The 20,409-nt window shown below is 34.5% G+C and overlaps 1 protein-coding gene across 2 annotated transcripts in view; it reads left to right on the top strand.

The window, feature by feature from the left end:
* Positions 1 to 2,339: 2,339 nt before the first annotated feature.
* LOC129744262 (uncharacterized) overlaps positions 2,340 to 20,409 on the top strand; it is a 64,118-nt gene continuing 46,048 nt past the window's right edge. Inside the window, exons 1-2 of one of the 2 annotated variants that reach the window (XM_055736700.1) lie at positions 2,340 to 2,486; positions 4,019 to 4,138. In XM_055736700.1, the coding sequence (XP_055592675.1) occupies positions 4,069 to 4,138 (70 nt within the window). In that variant the 5' untranslated portion in view covers positions 2,340 to 2,486; positions 4,019 to 4,068. Of the gene's footprint in view, positions 2,487 to 3,982; positions 4,139 to 20,409 lie in introns of both variants that reach the window. The other variant, XM_055736701.1, reaches the window with a different exon arrangement.

Genomic DNA, 20,409 nt, shown 5'->3' with positions numbered 1-20,409 from the left:
AAGAAAATCAAGAAAATCAAGAAAATCAAGAAAATCAAGAAAATCAAGAAAATCAAGAAAATCAAGAAAATCAAGAAAATCAAGAAAATCAAGAAAATCAAGAAAATCAAGAAAATCAAGAAAATAAAGAAAATAAAGATAATCCAGAAAATCAAGAAAATCAAGAAAATCTAGAAAATTATGAAAAACAAGAAAATCAAGAAAATCTAGGAAATCAAGTAAAACTAGGAAATCAAGAAAAAATAGGAATTCAAGGAAATCAAGAAAATCTAGATCATCAAAAAAATCAAGAAAATCAAGAAAATCAAGAAAATTTAGAATATCAAGAAAATCAAAAAAACAAGATATTTAAGAAAATCAAGAAAACAAAGAAAATCAAAAGAAAAATGAAAAAAATCACGAAATCAAGAAAATCAAAAAAAAAATCAAGAAAATCAAGAAAATCAAGAAAATCATGAAAATCAAGAAAATCAAGAAAATCAAGAAAATAAGAAAATCAAGAAAATCAAGAAAATCAAGAAAATCAAGAAAATCGAGAAAATCAAGAAAATCAAGAGAATCGAGAAAATCAAGAAAATCGAGAAAATCAAGAAAATCAAGAGAATCGAGAAAATCAAGAAAATCAAGTAAATAAAAAAAATAAAAAAAACAAAAAAAAATCCAGAAAATCAAGAAAGTCAAGGAAATCGATGAGATGAGGAAAATTAGAAAATCAGGAATATCAAGAAAATATTGGAGAAATGAATAATCAAGAAAATTTAGGAAATTAAAAAAGTAAGAAAATCAAGAAAATCAAGATAATCGAGAAAATCAAGAAAATCAAGAAAATCAAAAAAAATCAAGAAAATCGAGAAAATCGAGAAATTTAAGAAAATCAATAACATCAATAAAATCAATAAAATCAAGAAAATCGAGAAAATCAAGAAAAATAAGAAAATCAAGATAATCAAAAAAATCATGATAATCGGGAAAATTAAGAAAATATAGAAAATCAAGAAAATCAAGAAAATCAAGAAAATCAAGAAAATCAAGAAAATCAAGAAAATCAAGAAAATCAAGAAAATCAAGAAAATCAAGAAAATCAAGAAAATCAAGGAAATAAAGAAAATCAAGAAAATCAAGAAAATCAAGAAAATCAAGAAAATTAAGAAAATCAAGAAAATCAAGAAAATCAAGAAAATCAAGAAAATCAAGAAAATCAAGAAAATCAAGAAAATCAAGAAAATCAAGAAAATCAAGAAAATCAAGAAAATCAAGAAAATCAAGAAAATCAAGAAAATCAAGAAAATCAAGAAAATCAAGAAAATCAAGAAAATCAAGAAAATCAAGAATATCAAGAAAATCAAGAAAATCACTAATATTAAGAAAACCAATAATTTCAGGATTATCAATAAAATAAAAAAATCAAGAAAAAAAAAAAAACAAGAAAATCAATGAAATCAAGAAAATCAAGAAATCAAGAAAATCAAGAAAATCACGGAAATTTAGTTAAAAAAGAGAAACAAGATAATCGTATAAATAAAAATATCATGAAAATCATGAAAAACAACAAACTCAAGAGAAACATTCAAATATTGAAAATCAAAGAAAATAAGAAAATATGCAAAATCATAAAAATCAAAAAAATTAAAAACAACAAGAAAATAAAAAAAAACAAAAATACCAAGGAAACTAAGGAAAACAAGAATGAATGATAATAAAGAAAATCAGGAATGTCTAGGCAATCAAGTTAATTAAGAGAATCAAGAAAATCAAAAAAATTAAAAAAAAAACAATAAAATTAAGAAAATCAAGGAAATAAAAAAAATAAAAATATCAAGAAAATTATAAAAATCAAGAAAATCAAAAGTATCAACAAAATCAAGCAATTCTGAAAAATCACATAAATCAAGTAAATCAAGAAAATTGAAGCAATCAAATTTTCAGAAACAAAAATTAAAGAAAGGCAAGCAAATAAAGAAATAAAAAAAAAATTATAAACCCAGAAAATCAAAGAAATGAAAAAATTCAAGAAAGTGAAGAAAATGTATAAGATTATCGAGAAAATCATGAAAATTTTAATGTACACAAAAATCGTGTTCATTTACAATTTTTGTTGTTGTTAAAAATAACTTTAAAATACAAAGATAACAAATTTAGAATAAAAAAGCCAAAACCGTTTGATGTTTGGTTCAATCAATAATTATTTCCAAACACGTTAAAATCAAAATAAAGAACATTCGTTTCGAACAATTCTCGCGCCCCAAACAGCTACTACGACGGCTCCTCCTAACTGGTTTGGTTTGCTCTCGCGCCCCATCATGACTCATGTTTGAAATTTACAACCCCAACTCAGCGCGTTTCGTTTTACCGCACACCGGCTATATAAAGAGAGTTCCAGCCGCCGAACGCGAGTTAGTTGAGAATCGAAGAGAAAAGCGTCAAGTCACCTCGAAAAGCAGCGCAGCGTCTGGAGTGAAAAGTCTTGAGTGATAAATTTTGTACAGGTGCGAATCTCAAGCTGGGGAAAATTTGTGCATGTGACATCGTTGAGTTTGTTTTTTTTTTTGCACTGACAGATTCCGTGGGAAGTTGAAAGCAAGTAGCACACCTGCAGCCGAATTCCGGTACTTGAAGAAAATCTCCGAAAATCTCTTCTAGAAAAGAAATTCTAAAATTGTCGTTCTCTTCAGAAAAATGTCTTTTCTTCTTGGCTGATTCCGAAAAAGTAAAGAGAAAGAAAAAAAAACCAAATGTAAGAGAAGAAAAAAGTATAGTTCACCTATTCACCGCTAGACGTCTTTGACGTTTGTTGTCGGTGAGACTTTTCAAAACGACTTTTTGATGGCACCGTCTTTCTCCCATGTTTCCCGATATTTAGCATGGTAATTAGAATAAAATTATATTTGTAATACTGAAAACTATTTATAACAGCAATATTCAATATCGTTAGATAAAATACTTCAAATCTTGCTCATCGTGCATGCAATTAAATATGAAAAAAACATATCGTTGAGTGTTGAAGGCATAATTGGAAGTTTTGAAAAATGAATCTAGAAAGTTACGTGTTTGTAAACAATCGGATGTGTTGATATGATGAAATATGTTATAGTTGTACATTCGAAAGTGTCATACTTATTGATTTAGATTAATTAGGTTTAATCGATAACCTGAGCCAAGATATCGCAATGTTGTTAGAACTTTTAAATGTACCGGAATTATTGTGGATCTTTCATCCTTTAATGGGATAACGTTCAATTGTTGATCCAGTAAGTTAATAAACTTCTAATCAAATGGATATACTAATATCTCTCAAATAACGACGATGCCGAAGTAGTTCGATTTTTTCTAGGCGTTTATACCACTTTTTTTACATAGTAATATGATCCAATCATTTGCTCCATTATTTTAAAGTTTTAATAGGTATTAACGTATAATTTAACAAAAATCCTCACTGAAAAGAAATGTCTCTTGAAATTTCCGAAGCAAAAACGCCGAAGAAATTAAAATTCTCGTTTTCTATTTCAAACGTCAAAAATTGTCTTCTTTGAATTGACCGGAATGTCAATCTAAGAAAATTTCGCAACGAAAAAAATCCGAAGAGATTGAAAATTATGTTTTCTGTTTTAAACGTCAAAAAATGTCTTCTTGAAATTCACCGGAATTCCAAGATAAGAAAATTTTGAAAATGTCTCCAATAATTTCTTTTCTTTCACGACATTTTTTGCCCGGAATTCGGCTGCTGCAACATCCAAAATTTTAATCGCGAAGCTATTTTTAGCAATTCGTCGTCGTGCATCTTCTTCGATCAGTGAAAGTTTTTGGCACGAAAGCAATTGGAGAAGTAGGCTGTTTTTGTTATTGTTGTGAGGGCTCTGCTTGGCGTGTAACTTGTCAACTTCCGGTTTCGTAATTTTCTTCGGGTGTCGTGCCGATTTTCCATATTGAACAGCAGTGTGACTATCATTAGTGTGAAGTGTGATTTGTTTCCGGTTCGTTCTAGAAAAACCTTCAATTGGATTCCTCTACCTATTTGCAGAATCGACCAGTTTCTTTGGAGAGCGAAAAACACAAAACGCAAAAGCGAAGATGAAGAGCTTTGGGACCGGCATTCTGCTGATCGGAGCAATGCTGTTGGCTTCCGGTTTTGCTTTTCCAAGTGAGTACTTTGTCAGTTTTTATGGGTTAGCTTGTTTTGGGGGGGGGGGGGGGATGGGCGCGGAGATGAATCAATTTAGGTGGGAGGAGGAAGCTTACGTGGGTGGGTGGGTTGGCAGATGGTAGCTGCAAAACACGTTCCAAAAACGGGATTTTTTCTGAAATCCCAGAGCAGTCACATGGATTGTTCCCACCCAAAGACGGGCGCTGTTTTGGGAATCGTATACCGTAAACAGTACATAAAATGTTTTGACGTTTTATTTCCCACGTCAATTGATCGAATTGCGACCGTCATCATCAGCTAGCCAGACAGACAGTTCGTCGAATAGTCTGGAAGATCGACTATATCATATTACCGCACAGTAGCTAACTCGGACTAAAGTTTTTTCAGTTCGTTCTAACAATTTTTGTGCGGTCAAAAAACACAATGTTTAACTAGTCCCAAACGCCACTTCACCAGTGATGTTACATGCAAAAATTGATGTTCAAACTTAAGTCAGTTAATCAATCACAATCGTAACTAAGTGTGTACAATCACTACTAGTGCGATGCATTTGATGTTACTTTTTTTAAGCGCTAAGCCGGCCGCGGCAAAGCTACAAGTTTTATCACTACATACATTTAAGTCGTAACTTTCGGTCGCGTAACCGTTTTGCGCGGGAAATGAATAAGCGGCAATTGAGTTGGCGTTGTCGAGTTGTTGGGGTGCTTCAGTTTTCGTCAGTTAGCTTCGATATTAGAGGCCTGTCCAGCCGGTAAACTGGTGGAATTTTTTGTCGGTTGTTACGATAGAACTAAGTTTAAGGTATTTGGCGGTTGGGCAAACATAGCAAACGTATGAAGTTATGCCAAACATTTCTTTGGCGTAAAGAAACAAAGAATGCAACTTCCTTTTTCTTTCGATTTTGCCTTTAGATTTTTTCCAAAGGTTAACATATTACAATGGTCTTGGAACACTCATTCTACTTAGCGTTCGAGAAAGTAATTTCCAACTGTGAAATTTTCTCGAGTTCTAAGACAAGTACCTATACAATCCAAAACTACTTTCTACAACTAAGAAACAAAAGACTGTTGTTTCGAATTCAATTATGAAAATTTGATGACTTGAGAATAATGAGCGCTTTTGAGAAGTCGTTGTCATTTTAAAATACAAATTAATTTACATTTAATAGAGACTAACACAATATGTTACGCATTGCTATTGTTTTACTGAATAATGGAGATGCTAATATCATTTTTACAGGGGGTTTTTGGAACCCGCCTCTCAACTTTTTTGAATGGTTTCGTAACCAATTGAGCTAGAACTAAAATTTCCATCAATTCGTAGACTTTATTATTTTTTTTTTCAATTTGCAAGTTTATTCATTAAAGCATTTTAATCATAAGTAAGAAAGGGTCCGTACAGTGGCTACGCAACTGTTAGTTTAAACTTATTAAAGGATAGGGAATGGGTTTTCTAGGAATCAGCTTTCTAAAAAAATGTTCCATCCTTTATCTTGTAGAGTTAAAATGATTTTTTACAAAAGGATAATGAAAACTTGAGCATTTTGTGAAAATAAATGAAAAAATTTGTGGAACTGGCTTTACTGGATAAATTAATTTAATTTTTTTTTTTCAAAAACCGTCATGTAACCCATTAACAGTTCAAATCAAAATTGAAAATAGTTTTAAAGGCGAGGATGGCTTTTCGAGAATAATGAACCGCAACCTGGAGCAACTTTAAACAAAGGCACTACTTGATGCAAAACCTGATTAAATTATTAATTTTTCAAGATCTGCTTTAAACTAAGAGTTCATAATATTTTGTTGGTATCAAGAGTGGAGCCCTCTATATTATAAAATCCTGATTTAATACACTTGACAGTGGATTTAAGCCTATCTTACAGAGTGTAAATAATATTTGGAAACAAATAACAGAATATAGAAGACAAATGATTGACTCCTTACCTCTGAATGACACAATTATGATTAAAGAAAAATTCTATTCATTTTTTTTTGGGTGAAGGCGAACTGGTATTTCAAGGATTCGTTTTATGGTTGGATAGACTGGTTTTTAAACCGTTAAATTTATTATAAGAACAGATGTTAAATTGGTGTCGTAGTAGCGCTGGGAAGTCTCACGCTGCTGCTCGCGTGTTCGAATCTTGCTAGTTTTTATGTATTCTCTTTACATAAATGACACCAACTAAAATATTGATGGCGCATAGCCTAGGATGATACCTGTTTGGAGTTCAACTTTGCAGAAAAAAATGGTTCAGAAGAAGAGGATAGTAATACGAATAACAACTCATTAAATTGATTCTGAAATCTAAATCTGAAATCTTAATCTGATTTCAAAATTTAAACTAATCTGATTTAAAAATTTAAATTTTGTATGATAAATCTGAATCAAAGTTTTCAACATAAGTTCTATATTTGAATTATGAATCTGTCTTCTTAATCTAAACTTGAGTGTGAATCTCGGATTTGGTTTTAAAGGGTAAATATGACTTCTCAATCTCAGTTCTGGTTCTAAATCTGAATTCAGAATGTTTGTACTTAATATAACTTTTCAGTCTGCATTCTAAATTGGAATTCGAGTTTTGATTGTGAATATGGTTTTGAAATCTTGATCTGAATTCCGAAAAGAAATTCAAAATCTAAACTAAGAGTCCGGCTAAACTGAACTTCTTTCGCTTTTAACTTCAATGCTGAGGGGTTCGTGTTCGAATGGCAATTTGGCAGTGGCCGGCACAAAAACGCTAATCCGCTAATCGCTAATTAGTCCGCTAACTTTCGGTTTGCGAATTAATTTTCTCGCTATATTTTTCTTCAGCTAGCGGATAAGAAAGTTCCGCTAATTTTAGCTCCGCTAACTGAAGAACGCTACCTCTTTGAAGTGTTAATTTGGCCATAGACTTATAAATCATAAATTCGGCATCATTCAGATTTAAAATTTTGAATCCGACCAGGTATTTGAATTTTCGTTAAATTGATTTTAGAAGCTATTCGATCTCGATTTTGACTGGAATCAAAGGAATTAGCGTCTTTTTGAATTGTCTTCACTTGAAATTATGTCTTAAGCATAAGCCTTCTTTGAAATAAAAGAAATAAAAAGTTGTGAAAAATCAAAATTTCCAGGACAAAATAAGACAATAAATCAATAAATCTTTTGAGCATTAATGTCAAAAAAGATAAAAAAAACTATTTCGGACGAAACAAAACATCTTGCTAAAGCGAATCTTTGCATTAACTGATGTAAAAAAGTTAATAAACGGTTAAATATTTTGAAAAATTTAATTCAATTTTTTTTCTTTAACTTTCCACCAAATACGCAAACTAAAACTAAAAGTGGACTGACGCAACGGATATGGACATAAATATTACAAAATAAGTTCGAAAACTGCCCCTATTGAATCATTTAACAACTTCTTAGTCAATATCATAATTAAAGATTGCTGCAAAATTTGTGTTTTGCTTATCTTTTTCAAAACTTTCTACTATCGATTAGCGATTAGCGCTTTATTATAGATCGATAACTTTAACGCAACATTTAACGGTTTTAATTAGTGATCGCTATCTTCGACCGAGATAGCGATCTAATTAGCGCCGCTAACTTTTCAGTTAGCGATGCCGATCACTGCAATTTGGACCCATTTTCACTACAAAGTTGCTTAAAATACTTAACAGTATTTATTAGCGATTTGATTGCTTGTCTTTCAAATTGAAATTCAAAATAAGAAATTGATTGGCCAACAAAAAGAACATCCGTAAATCAATTTCCCGTGCTATTAAACACACATGTGCAAAATTTTCATTAAAATCTGATGCATAATCAAGACAACATCGTAAAAACAGTGAACAGATAAGGACGACCTCTTTTGCCGACCCTTGACCCAAAATATGAAATCTGAAGGCAATAGATCATCCCACAAAAGTCCTATATGGAAAATTCCGATTTAATTTTATGTATATGGCCTGGGTTCGACCAGACCGAACTGAACGCCATGAAAAAAAAAATTAAACTACAAATTTTAAAACTTATGGTATTTCCATGAGAGACCGAAAAAACTAAAATAATTCTCTGGGATGTGTTTCTTGGATTATAAACTAGTGTTTCTGGTCGTTTCACATATTTCACGACGGTAGATTCACATATTTCTTCTATTGTTGAAAATATTTGTACATTAAGCACAAGTGACTCGAAAAAATGATGACGGCTTTTAGTTCGGTCTGGCCGAATCCCGACCATTTAATAACGTAAATATCGCAAAAACTAAGGAATCATCCGAAACTTAATACAAATAGGTACTTCAGAATTTGAATTCGTATTCTTTTTCGAAGTCTAGTTTATAACCTGAATTCTGAAAAGAATGATAAGTTATGAATTTGATCTATCTCAAACTGTAATTTAATTACTGAATCCTGATTTTAATTCTAGATCTTAGTTCTGAATTCGTGTTGTAATCCTTGAGAGAGTAATACTCAATTATTTTTGCTGAAAACATTCACAGAAGTTACTTTTGTTCTACTGAAAACTGAACCATTTTTTCTTGAATTTCTAAACATATTTAAATGCTTCATAGCTTTATTGTTATATAATTTTTGTAAAAATTCTTGTGTTAATTACTAAGATACTTCAACTCATGCAAAAAGTGAACTTAAAACACATTTATCGATTCGTTGTCATTTTTTCCAACCCAATTAACATGGGTCCTATGCCGATTTGTTTAATTTTTATTTATTTATTTAATCCTTGAAGATGCTCTAAAACTAAGTATAATTAAAATGAAAATATTGAAATTATCTTATTGTTTACTGTTAAAACATCAACGGATCTCATGTTGATCCTAATGATTACACTATAACTAACGATTTGAAAATAATATCAACATAAAACTACACAATTTTTGATACACTTAAAATTTTTCTTCGGAACGAAGTCGAAATGTTCGGAAAAGCGATTAAAAGTTTTTAGAATGCCGATGAAAGCGCTGTTAGCCTCGTTATCGTTCAGGCAAATCAGAATGTAGAGCTGCAGGTTCTGGTTTCGTAATCCTCGGAATCGTACGCATAGCAGAATGGCCTTAAACAGTTCAGAACAATCGATTCTTGATGTGCGAAGGTCCGCGACAACTAAGCCAAGAGAAGCTTTTGGCGAACTGGAAACGTATCTAAGACTATGAGACGGCAGTGGTTTTCATAGCTTGGTAAACGAAACGGATTTTGCCAGTTTAGGTGTCGTAGAGTTTACCGCAAGAAGCGCCGCTGGGTAGCCTAGATTCTTCCAGATCCATTCTGGTAGAAAGGGCACCAAACAGCTGAAGCGTACTCGAGAATAGAACGAACTATGCAACAATACAGACTTTTCTGGCGAGAAGCCTAGTCGACAACATAGTTCATATGAGTCTGAAATCCAGCCGTCTCGGTCGATCATTAAAATAGGTCACGAAAATGATCGGTCCCAAATGGATTCCTTGGGGCACTCCTGAAGAGGCAACGAGCTGCCTAGGAAAGGATTCACCAATACGAACGGATAATTTTTGTCCCATTAAGTAGCTCCGGAACAAATCCAATAGGGAACCACAGAAGCCTAAATGTTAGAGCTTTACGATAAAAATATCGTGGTTCACCTTATCGAACTCCTCAGAGAGATCTGTTAAATGGCGTCAGTTTGAGTTTTCTTAGCATAGCTGTCCCGTACGAACGATGTAAAACTCAGTAGGTTTGTAGTCGTGAATCGTTAAGGCTTGAACCTGTGCTGATCGTTGGAGAAGTGATCCTATCTACCAAAGGGTCCGGTGCCGATTGACCGACTCATAGGGCTGAGATAAAAGATCTCCACTGCTGGCGATCCGGAAACAGCGTCTTCACTTGCTGCCAGCCAAGGTTCTCGTCAACTGTGCGGATTTCAGCGGCTAGACTTCGCCGCCACGAGCTTTTGGGCCTGCCTCTTCTTCGTTGTCCTTCTGGATTCCAGTCAATCGCCTCTCTGCAAATCTCGTTTTCATCTCTTCGCAGAGTGTGCCCAATCCATCTTCACTTACGTTCCCGAACCTCGATTTCTATCGCCTTTTTATAACACCGGTGATGAAGTTCCACGTTTGAGATCCAGTTGCCAGGCCACCAAGCGCGCGGATGATGTTCCGCAGGCAACGATTCACAAAAAACTTGCAGTTTTCGCGTCGTCACCGCATGTGTGCACCAAGTTTCACAACCGTACAACAGTACGGTTTTGACGTTTGAGTTGAAGATTCGGATCTATGTTCATAGAGAGATCTGAAGTGAGCGCCAGATGTTTCGGAGACTCGCAAACGCAAATCGGGCTTTTCTGATCCGGGTTCCGACGTCCTTCTTGGTACCACCATCAGGCGTAATCTGGCTATCAAGATACTGGAAGCACTCCATTGTCTCAACCTGTTGTCCAGCTACCAGGAAATTGGAACGATATTCTGTGTTGATTTCCATCGACTTGGTCTTTCCGACATTGACTGTGAGACCTGCTGCCTTTTAGCTTTCGGTAAGGTTGTTGAAGGATTCCACGTCAATCCTCGGTTTGGTCCACATTCAATCGATCCAGTCAAGATCTCATCCTATACGATGAGAAAAAGCAGCGGTGAAAAAATACATCCTTGTCTCACTCCAGCAGTTACCGGGATTGGTTCGGACAAGACACCGTCATGCAAGACCTTGCACGAAAATGCCTCGTACTGTGCTTCGATAAGATGGACTAGTTTCTCTGAGACCCCTCTCTGGAGAAGTGATGCTCGCAAAAAAACTGGTTCCAAAACAATTAATTTGGCGATCGCGCATAGAGCGGAGATTCCGCGGTAGTTGCTCACATCTTTCTTAGCTCCCTTTTGTGGACAGGAGGAAACATGTGAGCTTCTTTCCACTGTCAAGGAACATGTAGAACTGTCAAGGAACATGTAGAACGAAAGCCCTGGTTTTCTCCGTTGATTTTTAACGTGCTTCCAAAAAGATTTCGGACTGGTCTTGAAATTCCTTTATAACTGGTTTAGATAATTTAGCTAGCAACGCTTACTGACTTTTTTATAAGCACAGTTTAGTACGCGGTATTCTCCCTTAGTGTAAGGGGATTTGTGCTTGTTTCGGAGAGCACGTTTTTTGGCCGTCTTCAGTCGCCGCATATCTTTAGTGACCCTGGGAGCACGCAGATTTGTAGGCCATCCTACGTTTCGGAACATGGCAATCAATAATGTAGTTGAGAGTGTTCGAAAATGTCTCAGCAGCTGCGTTTGGATCAGAAGAATCGAGCTCAACTTTCCATTCGATGAACTCAAGGGCGAGGGAGATAGCTTTAAAATCCACGTTCTTGAAATCTTGACAGAAGGATGGTATTCTCTGCACGGGAGCATATATCCTTGCGGTATCGAGAGAGACTACTAATAAAGCTGGGTGATGTGGAACAGCTTTGACAAGGGGAGCGGGAGCTAGGTCAATCGTAGGAATCCTGAAATCTTCGTTAACGAAACAGAGGTCGAACAAACGTCCTGTTTCATTTTCTATATTATTTCAGATTAAAAAACAGTTTTCGAAACATTGATACCAAAGTCACTAGATATACCATTGAAACGCGCACATCATACATCCAACAGATTGTTTTGACCGTGTTGGGTTCGTTGCAGAGCAAATCTAAGAAAATCGCGCGTCCGGCATGTTCTCATGGGAGCATTTAACGGCAGTAATGATAGCAGTTCTGAGCAATCCATGTTGTTTTGCAGAAGGTCGAAGATGAAAAGCCGTAGTAGGTTAACGCGCCTTGATTCCAATGTTGGCAAATTCAAAAACAAACAGCGTTTTTCATAAAGCGGGAGTTTATGAGCGTCGATCCATGGTAGTTGACGCAGGGCATATCTCAAGAAGCAACGCTGTTCTCTCTCGACCATGTCTGATGTGGTGCCCAACTTTGCACCCCGTACTCCATAATACTTCGCACAAGAGCACAGTACAAAATTTTAAACTGTTGAAGTCATTGAAGAATTATGTTTTGCGTCGTATAAAGGCAAGAACTGCAAAAACCTTTCGCCACTGTTGCGGAGATATGCGGGGAAAAAGTCTAGCTTACTGTCCAAAATTATTCCATGGTACTTGACAGTAGAGGTGCGGTTCGATACGATCGTTTGTACTTTATATTCGAAATTCAGTGAACGACGTAGACGAGAGAACAAGATGACACAGCACTTAGTAACATTGGGTGCCATTCCGCACCAACTTGAAAGTATGTCTATGTCCTTTTAAAGAGCACAACAATCAACCAGAGAGGAAATTGTTCGAAAAATTTTGAGATCATTGTCGTACAGTAGCTTATCATGGAGTTTAGGCCGTCGATGAAGAGAAGAAAGATCAAAGGTCCTAAATCGATTCCCTGGGGAACTTCAGAAAAGATTTCAAAAGGTGTCGAGTTAACGTTTTTCAGTCGTATACCTACCGGATTTGTGGAGAACACCTGTTTTGCATAACATTCTCGCAACATGTCCTGCCCAGCATATCCATTCAGACTTCCCCATTTTCTGGGTACTAGGTTCGTCGTAGATTAGCGCGATCAAACATCACAGTTCTAGGAGTTCAAATTTGACACTCCTGTATATAACTGCTGTATCTGCCCAGGATAAAAAAAAAAAATCAAAAACGTGAGAAAGCTTATATAAGAAGCTATTCATTGCACATACAAATAAGCATATTTTTTTCAAGATCATGACTTTAAAAAATTTGGTATTAAAACCGTACGTTTCAATCAATCGTCCATAAAATGGGTTCAGCCACAGTAGAGAAATTTCGAATAGTGGATTTAAATTTTGTCAATCTGCTTCTATCAGATTATTCCAACAACTTTATTCGTAAAGAAACTATATTCCCATGAATTCAAATTTCATACTAGTTCTTGAAAAGCAATCAAACAAGTACTGCGAGGCCTTACAAAAATGTCGACATGAGCGTTTTTACACTTTACTCAGAGTTTTCCGCTCAAACAAATGGTTCATAAAAATATAAAAAAAAGTTCAATCTTCAATGAGTACATCCAAACTCTTTAAAATCAATCGAAGGTCTGTTTTAAATGTCGAGTTTATGTAGTAAAAAAACTATTGATTTTTTTTTTGTTTTTTTATCAGCTTTGAATGTAGTGTTGCTTTTTGCTGTTTCAAATCAGATGAATAAAATAGTTTGAGCAAAGGTATCTGATTCAAATGGATCTTTCGATCTACCACAAGACAAGCAGCTTCCCTCTTGAATCATGCAAATTTCTCTGGATTCCAGTCAGATCGATTAGCACCTTGAGTCAGAGAGCAATCATTGCTTACCCAACACCTTGAGATGTAAACAATGAAAAATAAAATAGAAATCCACTTGCCCATCATCAGTCAGCTTGAGCACCAATCGACACCCGGTTCTGATTTCGGGCCCGGTGTGGAATCACCTTGATCAAGTTCTTCATCAATCTCTAGTTAAATGATTGAATCGTTGAAAAAACAGTCTAATGAGTAGGTAAAACAATTTCAGGCCGAAAGAATGCGCCAGTCATCTTCATTTTTCCGAGGGGGACTCAGAGTCCGTAGAACCGATTCCGGTACTCGTGGCTCTTATATAACAATTAGCGATTTTAGCTTACTTGGGTGGAGATAAAATCTTTCGAACACGCTCCATGATCAATTATTATTAGCGTTGATGAGTTTGCTGCTGCCGGAATCTGTGTTGGTTGGTTGGATATGCATTTTTGATTTTACGACGCAATTATTGACGGATTCTTGAAATGGTTCAGTTGTTTGTATTCTCATCAACTAACAGACTTTTTTTTATTGTAAAACAGTCGGTTGAACAAAACTGGACTCGTGTACATTTTTTATGAAATTACGAGGACACGCTACATTGTGAACATTTCCTATTCATCATTCAAATTACAACTCGACAAGTCGTGACTCAACCAATTAAAGCTTTACTATCCCGAGCAGACTTTGATGCCAGAATTGATAGCATAATGTAACCATAATCAGCTATCAATGCCAAAATGATAGCATTATTTGGTGTTGTATTTCGATCGAAGGCAAAATTAGGTTTCATTTAAGTATCAATATGTTGAAAGATGATGGCAAAACAAGACCATTGTAAGGTATTGATAGCAAAATGATAGCACTATTAGGTGTGGAATTTTCGGTGACAGCTCAATAAGGCATCATTGAGCATTCATTTATTTAAACAGAACAGAAAAGTGAGATCAGAATTATAGTATAATTTGGTATGCTATTTACTGCTAAGAATTTTTTTTTGAAGTTGTAAAATTTAAACTGGAAACAAACCCGAGCAGAGTAGAATTCGATGGGATAGTAGAAATTGGCATTACTTTATTTAAATGGAAATTGAACTCAGGATCAAAATAAAAGCATAATGTGATATAAAATTTACACGATAGAATCCAAAGAAGATATTCCACAAACGTTTAAATCAAGAATTCTAGCGTAACATTTCATAAGGGCGTTACTAGCAGTTAGCTTGAAACGAGAAAAACGCGTTTGAAATTTTAGTACATCTAATTAAATCCTATTTGAAAATCAAATCAAGAATTTTAACTTTTTTCACAAATTTCAGATATTTTCGAGTTTTGTCCTTCTTTTTTTCGATTCCAGTTATGCCTGCAAGTTTCTTCCGATTCATCGGTTGTTTAAGTTTTGGTTTTGCAGTTACGCCCTTTGGTCGTACACGAAAAAACTAATTAGGCCGTTTTGTCACACACGGTCAACTCAATTACGCCAATTGGCCCTACACGAATAGAAATATTAACCCCATTTTGAGTACGCGTAACTTCATGTTTCAACGAAAATTCATCAACAGGAAATTGAATTGAATTGAAGTTGAATTGAATTTTATCAATTTTTTAAAGTTTCAAGTGATTTTAAGATGAAACCGCTTTTATTAAGTAAAGTGCTACCGCGTACATCCAGAATGACTGTTAACTCGATTTGTTTACATTTGGCAGTTTCGCCCTTATGAAATGTACTCTAAAATTTTAAAACAGGATTTGTCATTTTTTTTCTTTGAAAATCTTTATTTTAAATTTGTAAGAATTTGAATTGTAAGAATAATCCATGAAATTCTCAGTCAGTTCTACTTTGTTTATTTATAAACAGGTTTTTTTTGTAAAATTGGACTGCATGTTTCATTTCACGTAACGGCAAACTGATTAGAATTAATAACATAGAAGAAATTAACATCAACAAACAAATTCAGTCATTTTTTTCGCTAGTGGCTATGTTCTGATGAAAATGCTACGATCGATATTTAAATTTACTACAGCAATAAATTATTTATTTATTTATTTATTAGTCTTCAACAACTATTTTTAAACAACTGAAAAACTGTGAAGAAAATATTAAAGATCATTTTAACTTTAGCTCCTATAGGAGAAATAATTGCATCATGATATACAGAGGCAGTGGGCATATGGTTAAGCTACCGATCCAAGCACTTGGTTTGTTTTGATCCGTTTTGATGTGAAGTGAAATGTTTAAATCGTTTTTTGTTTTACGCCGCGACGAATTTCTATATCATCCGAGACTGCAGTAACGATAACCGGATCGACTAACATTCTAGGACGTTGGCAAAGGTAGTTGGAGATTCAGTCACAATCGTTTGATCTCAGCATCTTAGCGGTGTTGTGGTGAGTAGAAAAGGTATATTCCTGAAGTTTGGCAAAAATCGGTAACAACTAACAACAAAAATTTCGCTTTACTCATAGTAATTACCATTGCACCAGCCGCAGAAAATCAGGAATGTTAATCCCGTCGCCCATCCCGGGACTTTGGCGGGATATGATTGTTTTGAACCATACGGGAGTTCTACTCTTAGAACAGCAGCTGAAGAAGAAGAAGAAAGTATGCCGGAAAATGTCATCATCAACCAATGCAAGAACCATCGCACTAAGTAGATGGGCAAAGTTAGCGGAAAAAAAAATTGGCACAAAGAAGAAACAGCATCTTGAAACCGAAGAACCCGCAACAACACGGTCCAGACACCGAGATAGAAATATGTCCAGTATCGTCAACATCAGATCCGCTCAGGAGAAAACGCTTGGGAAACATGGATGTTGTTTATAAGTAGGTACATCAGATGTAATGGTACGTGTTTTTTTTCTGATTTCCAACCGGATCTTGCGTTAAAAATTAACAATAGCTTCGTTCACTCGTAAGTAGAAATAGGTTCCTACTGGTTTTTGTCAACTGGTAAATAATTAAAGTAATATGATATTCGCATTCAATATCAAAATTATTTTTCATTATGACTAATGTACCATGAACACTGTAAAAAAATAGACGATATTATGAACATTGTATTGTGAACATATATAACCCTCATTTGTTCTAAGTGGAGAAATACTCATGAAACATTTAAATTAAGCGGCATCAACTATAACATACTACCCATTGGATAAAGTAAAAGATATATAATTGACGTATAAAATTAGTTCCGTCTGAAGCTTAGCGTAACATGCACGAAAAAAGAAAATGTATGAGCTCATAAAAGTGTTCAAAACATTTAGATGTAATAATCTGATATAACGTTACATGTATACTGGTGTTAAATGCACATTTTTCTTAATTACATGCCAAGGCTATGCCGTTTATCTAATTATTGATTGGTAATTGAAAAAAATGATTGTCACTAAAACTTATAACAGCCCTTATGTCCCTAACACATAAAACACCTTAATGTATGCAATTTGTTATGCTTAAGCTTTTTTTATGCTTAGAATAATGATCTTACAACTGGTAATTATTGATGCAGTCCAATTATATCTATTATTTTAATTGAAATAACACAACTGAATACATTGAAGCTGTTATCTTGAACTAGGAAAGTTTTTTTTTTACCAAAGTTAATAAATTATTTTAGGAATTATTATTGATAAATTTCAATTTGTTTTTGCAAGTTTCTTCCAAACATTGTTCATTAATTTATTTTGTCCTTTTATTGTAATAACTCCATTTTTCATAATGTTTTAAATTGATTTATGATATTCATTTCATCGAATTTTTATTTATGTGTGAGATATTGGAAAAGGTTTTCAAAACAATTGCAAAAATCAAATTAACTTATTTTTTATCTGTTTTTTGCCAAGTCGCTGTAAATTCTACCTGTTTGAAAATTCCAACATAAATTTGAGTCTCTATGAATCATAAATATCCACATGGTTAGACATTTTTTTTAAAATGTTATTGCAATAAATTCAAAATAATATTTTTTATTCTTTGATGTGTGGTAGGTTTGAATAAACATTATGCATAGAAGTGTTGAATAAATTGGCATTTTTTTATATCATCTCAAATTTTTAACTTTATAATAAGAATTTGATAAAAACAATAGCATGAGCCATTTCTTTTTAATCATTACAACTTCTGGTAGCGTTTGTTTTTTTTAAAGATCACCACATAAAAATATGGTTTTATAATTAGGTTCACAACATATTTTAAATAACTCAATAAAGATTGCACAATGATTTGATGAATTGAAAAGAGTTTTTGAAGTTGTATGTGATGAAAACCAAAATGTTCATTCAAAAGTAAAAAGATTTAAGAAATTAAAAAAAAAATCAACTACAATTAAAACCTCTACCAAAAGTGATTTTAGAAAACTTGGATTTTAATCATCCTAATTTAAAAAAAAATCGCCAGTTATAGGGGTTTTAATTATGTTTTAAATGTTTTTTGAAGTTCACAAATCTTGTTAATTTGTTATGAACATTTTGGTTTTCATCCCCGAAAAAAAAACAGACTACTGCCAAACCGACGCTAAACGCTGCATAACTGAAGGCGATTTTGTAAATGAGGAATTTCGTATAAGTGTAACGGTGTAACGCTGGGTGATTGCATAAAGACAGGCGATTTAAGAAATTCTTTGAATTACCTCATGGGGCATTACACAATCCAGAACAAACTTTAATTGTTTATTCGCTTTCATGCTTTGTTAGTTAAATTTGGTCCAGTTTTGCCCGAATAACGGTGAGACAATGCCCCAACATTGCTCTCATTACTTATACACGGTTTGCACAGCTATGCCTTATTTTGGTTGTAATGAAAGCTCATTGACACCTCGTTAAACCAACCTTTTCAAATGAATTTTGAAAGCACACCGATGCCAAATTTAGGATGGAATCGAAACCAAAAATGGGCATCATTATGCTCTCAAAACGCGTTTTGAAATGGTGGTTAAACGAGGTATCATTAAGGTTTCAGTGAAACCTACAGTTGGTATAATTGTGGTATCGGCATATGAAAAGTGAGACCCAAATTTTGGCATTGTACCACCTTTATTCGGGCAAAATGATACCTCATTTTACTTTCAAGGCATGATAGCAAGATTAGGTATAATTTTGCCATAAAAGTCTGCTCGGGATAGGTGTCCCATACAAACCTACTCTGGAACATTAAAAGTTCAGAAGATGAAAAGTAGCTCTGTTCACCAGAAGTCGAAGCAACAGTTTGTCATTGTTGTTAGATGAGCTAGGCCGGCCATCAGGCATTGACACCGATCTTTCAGTGTACAATTCGATTCCAGCTGTGCGAAACTGTTGGAATCAATTTTCTAGTCAATGAGCAGCCTTGTTCCCCATTGGGCTTCCGATAACGCTCAAAGACCCATTATCGTCGCGAGGGCTAATCTACGGAATAATACATCTCATCAGAATTGCGAAATAGCTTCCACAAACAGGGATCCCATCTCTCTTAGCTTCGAAGAAGCATCACGGAACAGTAATTTATACAGGTTCACATTCTAGAACAGACGAATGACCTCATCACAGCGGATATTATTGACCACATTAGACTCGCCTTTATGGCTCACACTTAATCTATAGGAATATGCCTGTCCACTTTGAAAGAAAATGCCCCCAACCTAATCTAACATATGTATGCGCTCAGCATTCTTTCCAAAGTCGTTGATAGCTTCCTTACAGAGGTTCTACTCTCTGCCCTTTTCAACTATAAGTATTCCGGCGTTAATAGCTCTCACCAGTTTAACCTTTGACAGAACCGTACATCTACAGTCAATCTATCATACAATCACGACAACGACGACGCTAATCCGCCATACTTAGAGAGTCATGTGGGCGCGTAAATACGGCGTTGGATACAAAATGATTTAGGCTTAATCACAAGCAATTCACCCAGTTAGGGGGTTCAACTGGGAAATGAAGACGCATCATCATCATCATCAGCAGCAGCAGCAGACCTCGAATGATCAATTCAATTTAAACCGAACCTGGTCTGCGCCGACGACAATTGGCTGCGCAACGCAATTTCATCTGCTGGCAGCGACATGTGACACTACGGTTGACTAACTGACTGATTGACCGGCTGAGCTAGACAGAGATACAACTGTATGAGCATTGTACCTGCTGTATAGTGACGAGGTGGCTAGCTGAACATGGGTCACTAAACTTGTTGTGAGATGTCTTCTTCAGATGGGGGAGAACTTCTAAAAGACCGTTAAGGAGGCTATAGCACAAATCTCCGATGGCATTCTGTTATGAAGGAGAACCACTTGTTAGAATATGATTTATTGCTCAAGACATTGTATGCCATAAACAAATTTAAAATAGGATTTTCTTCTGCCAATGAAGAAGTGTAAAATAACAGTTTAATTTATTTTGATATTAATTTAAATAGTAAAAAAAAATATTTGGCTTTCTGCAATATTGGAACATTTTTTCTTCACTCAATTCTAGCAACGCATTAAAAGTTTCAAACCCCTGTTTTTTTAACGAACACACACATAAAGGATCTCAGTGAAACTTCATGTTTCTTTGAAGAGATCTAATTCACTTAACTTTAAGGCAAACATCTTTCTTGGATATGAAGGCTAGCATCTTACAAATGCTGAAACCACCGACCCCCAGAAAGAATACTGCAGTGACCAAAACAACAATAGTACCACCCAGTTCCACTATTTATGTGCTTTGCATGTTAAAATTTGAATGATTGAAAATCACCAAAAATTTCTTTAACACTTTGTTTTAAATTGTTCATCGAATAAATCAAGTATATGTTTACTCTTTTTGGGCGAAGCAATTGGCGTTGAGGACCAAAAATATGAAACAAGGGTGCGGAATAAGAATAGTCCCACTTAAATCAAGATTATTTCTTAAAATTAACTGTGCAAAAGTGAATAAAAATGCATCTACAAACTATTTGAATAGTGACTGCATTGTTAGGCGTTTCCTATTATTCCAAAGGTTTTAAAGAAGGTTCTAAGACGCGCTCTCTAACACTAAAGAATTTGCTT

This window comes from Uranotaenia lowii, chromosome 2, assembly GCF_029784155.1.
Source record: "Uranotaenia lowii strain MFRU-FL chromosome 2, ASM2978415v1, whole genome shotgun sequence".
Classification (NCBI taxonomy): Eukaryota; Metazoa; Arthropoda; class Insecta; order Diptera; family Culicidae; genus Uranotaenia; species Uranotaenia lowii.
Note: the sequence above shows the minus strand (reverse complement) of the source record. Positions and strands in the feature narration are given on the sequence as shown.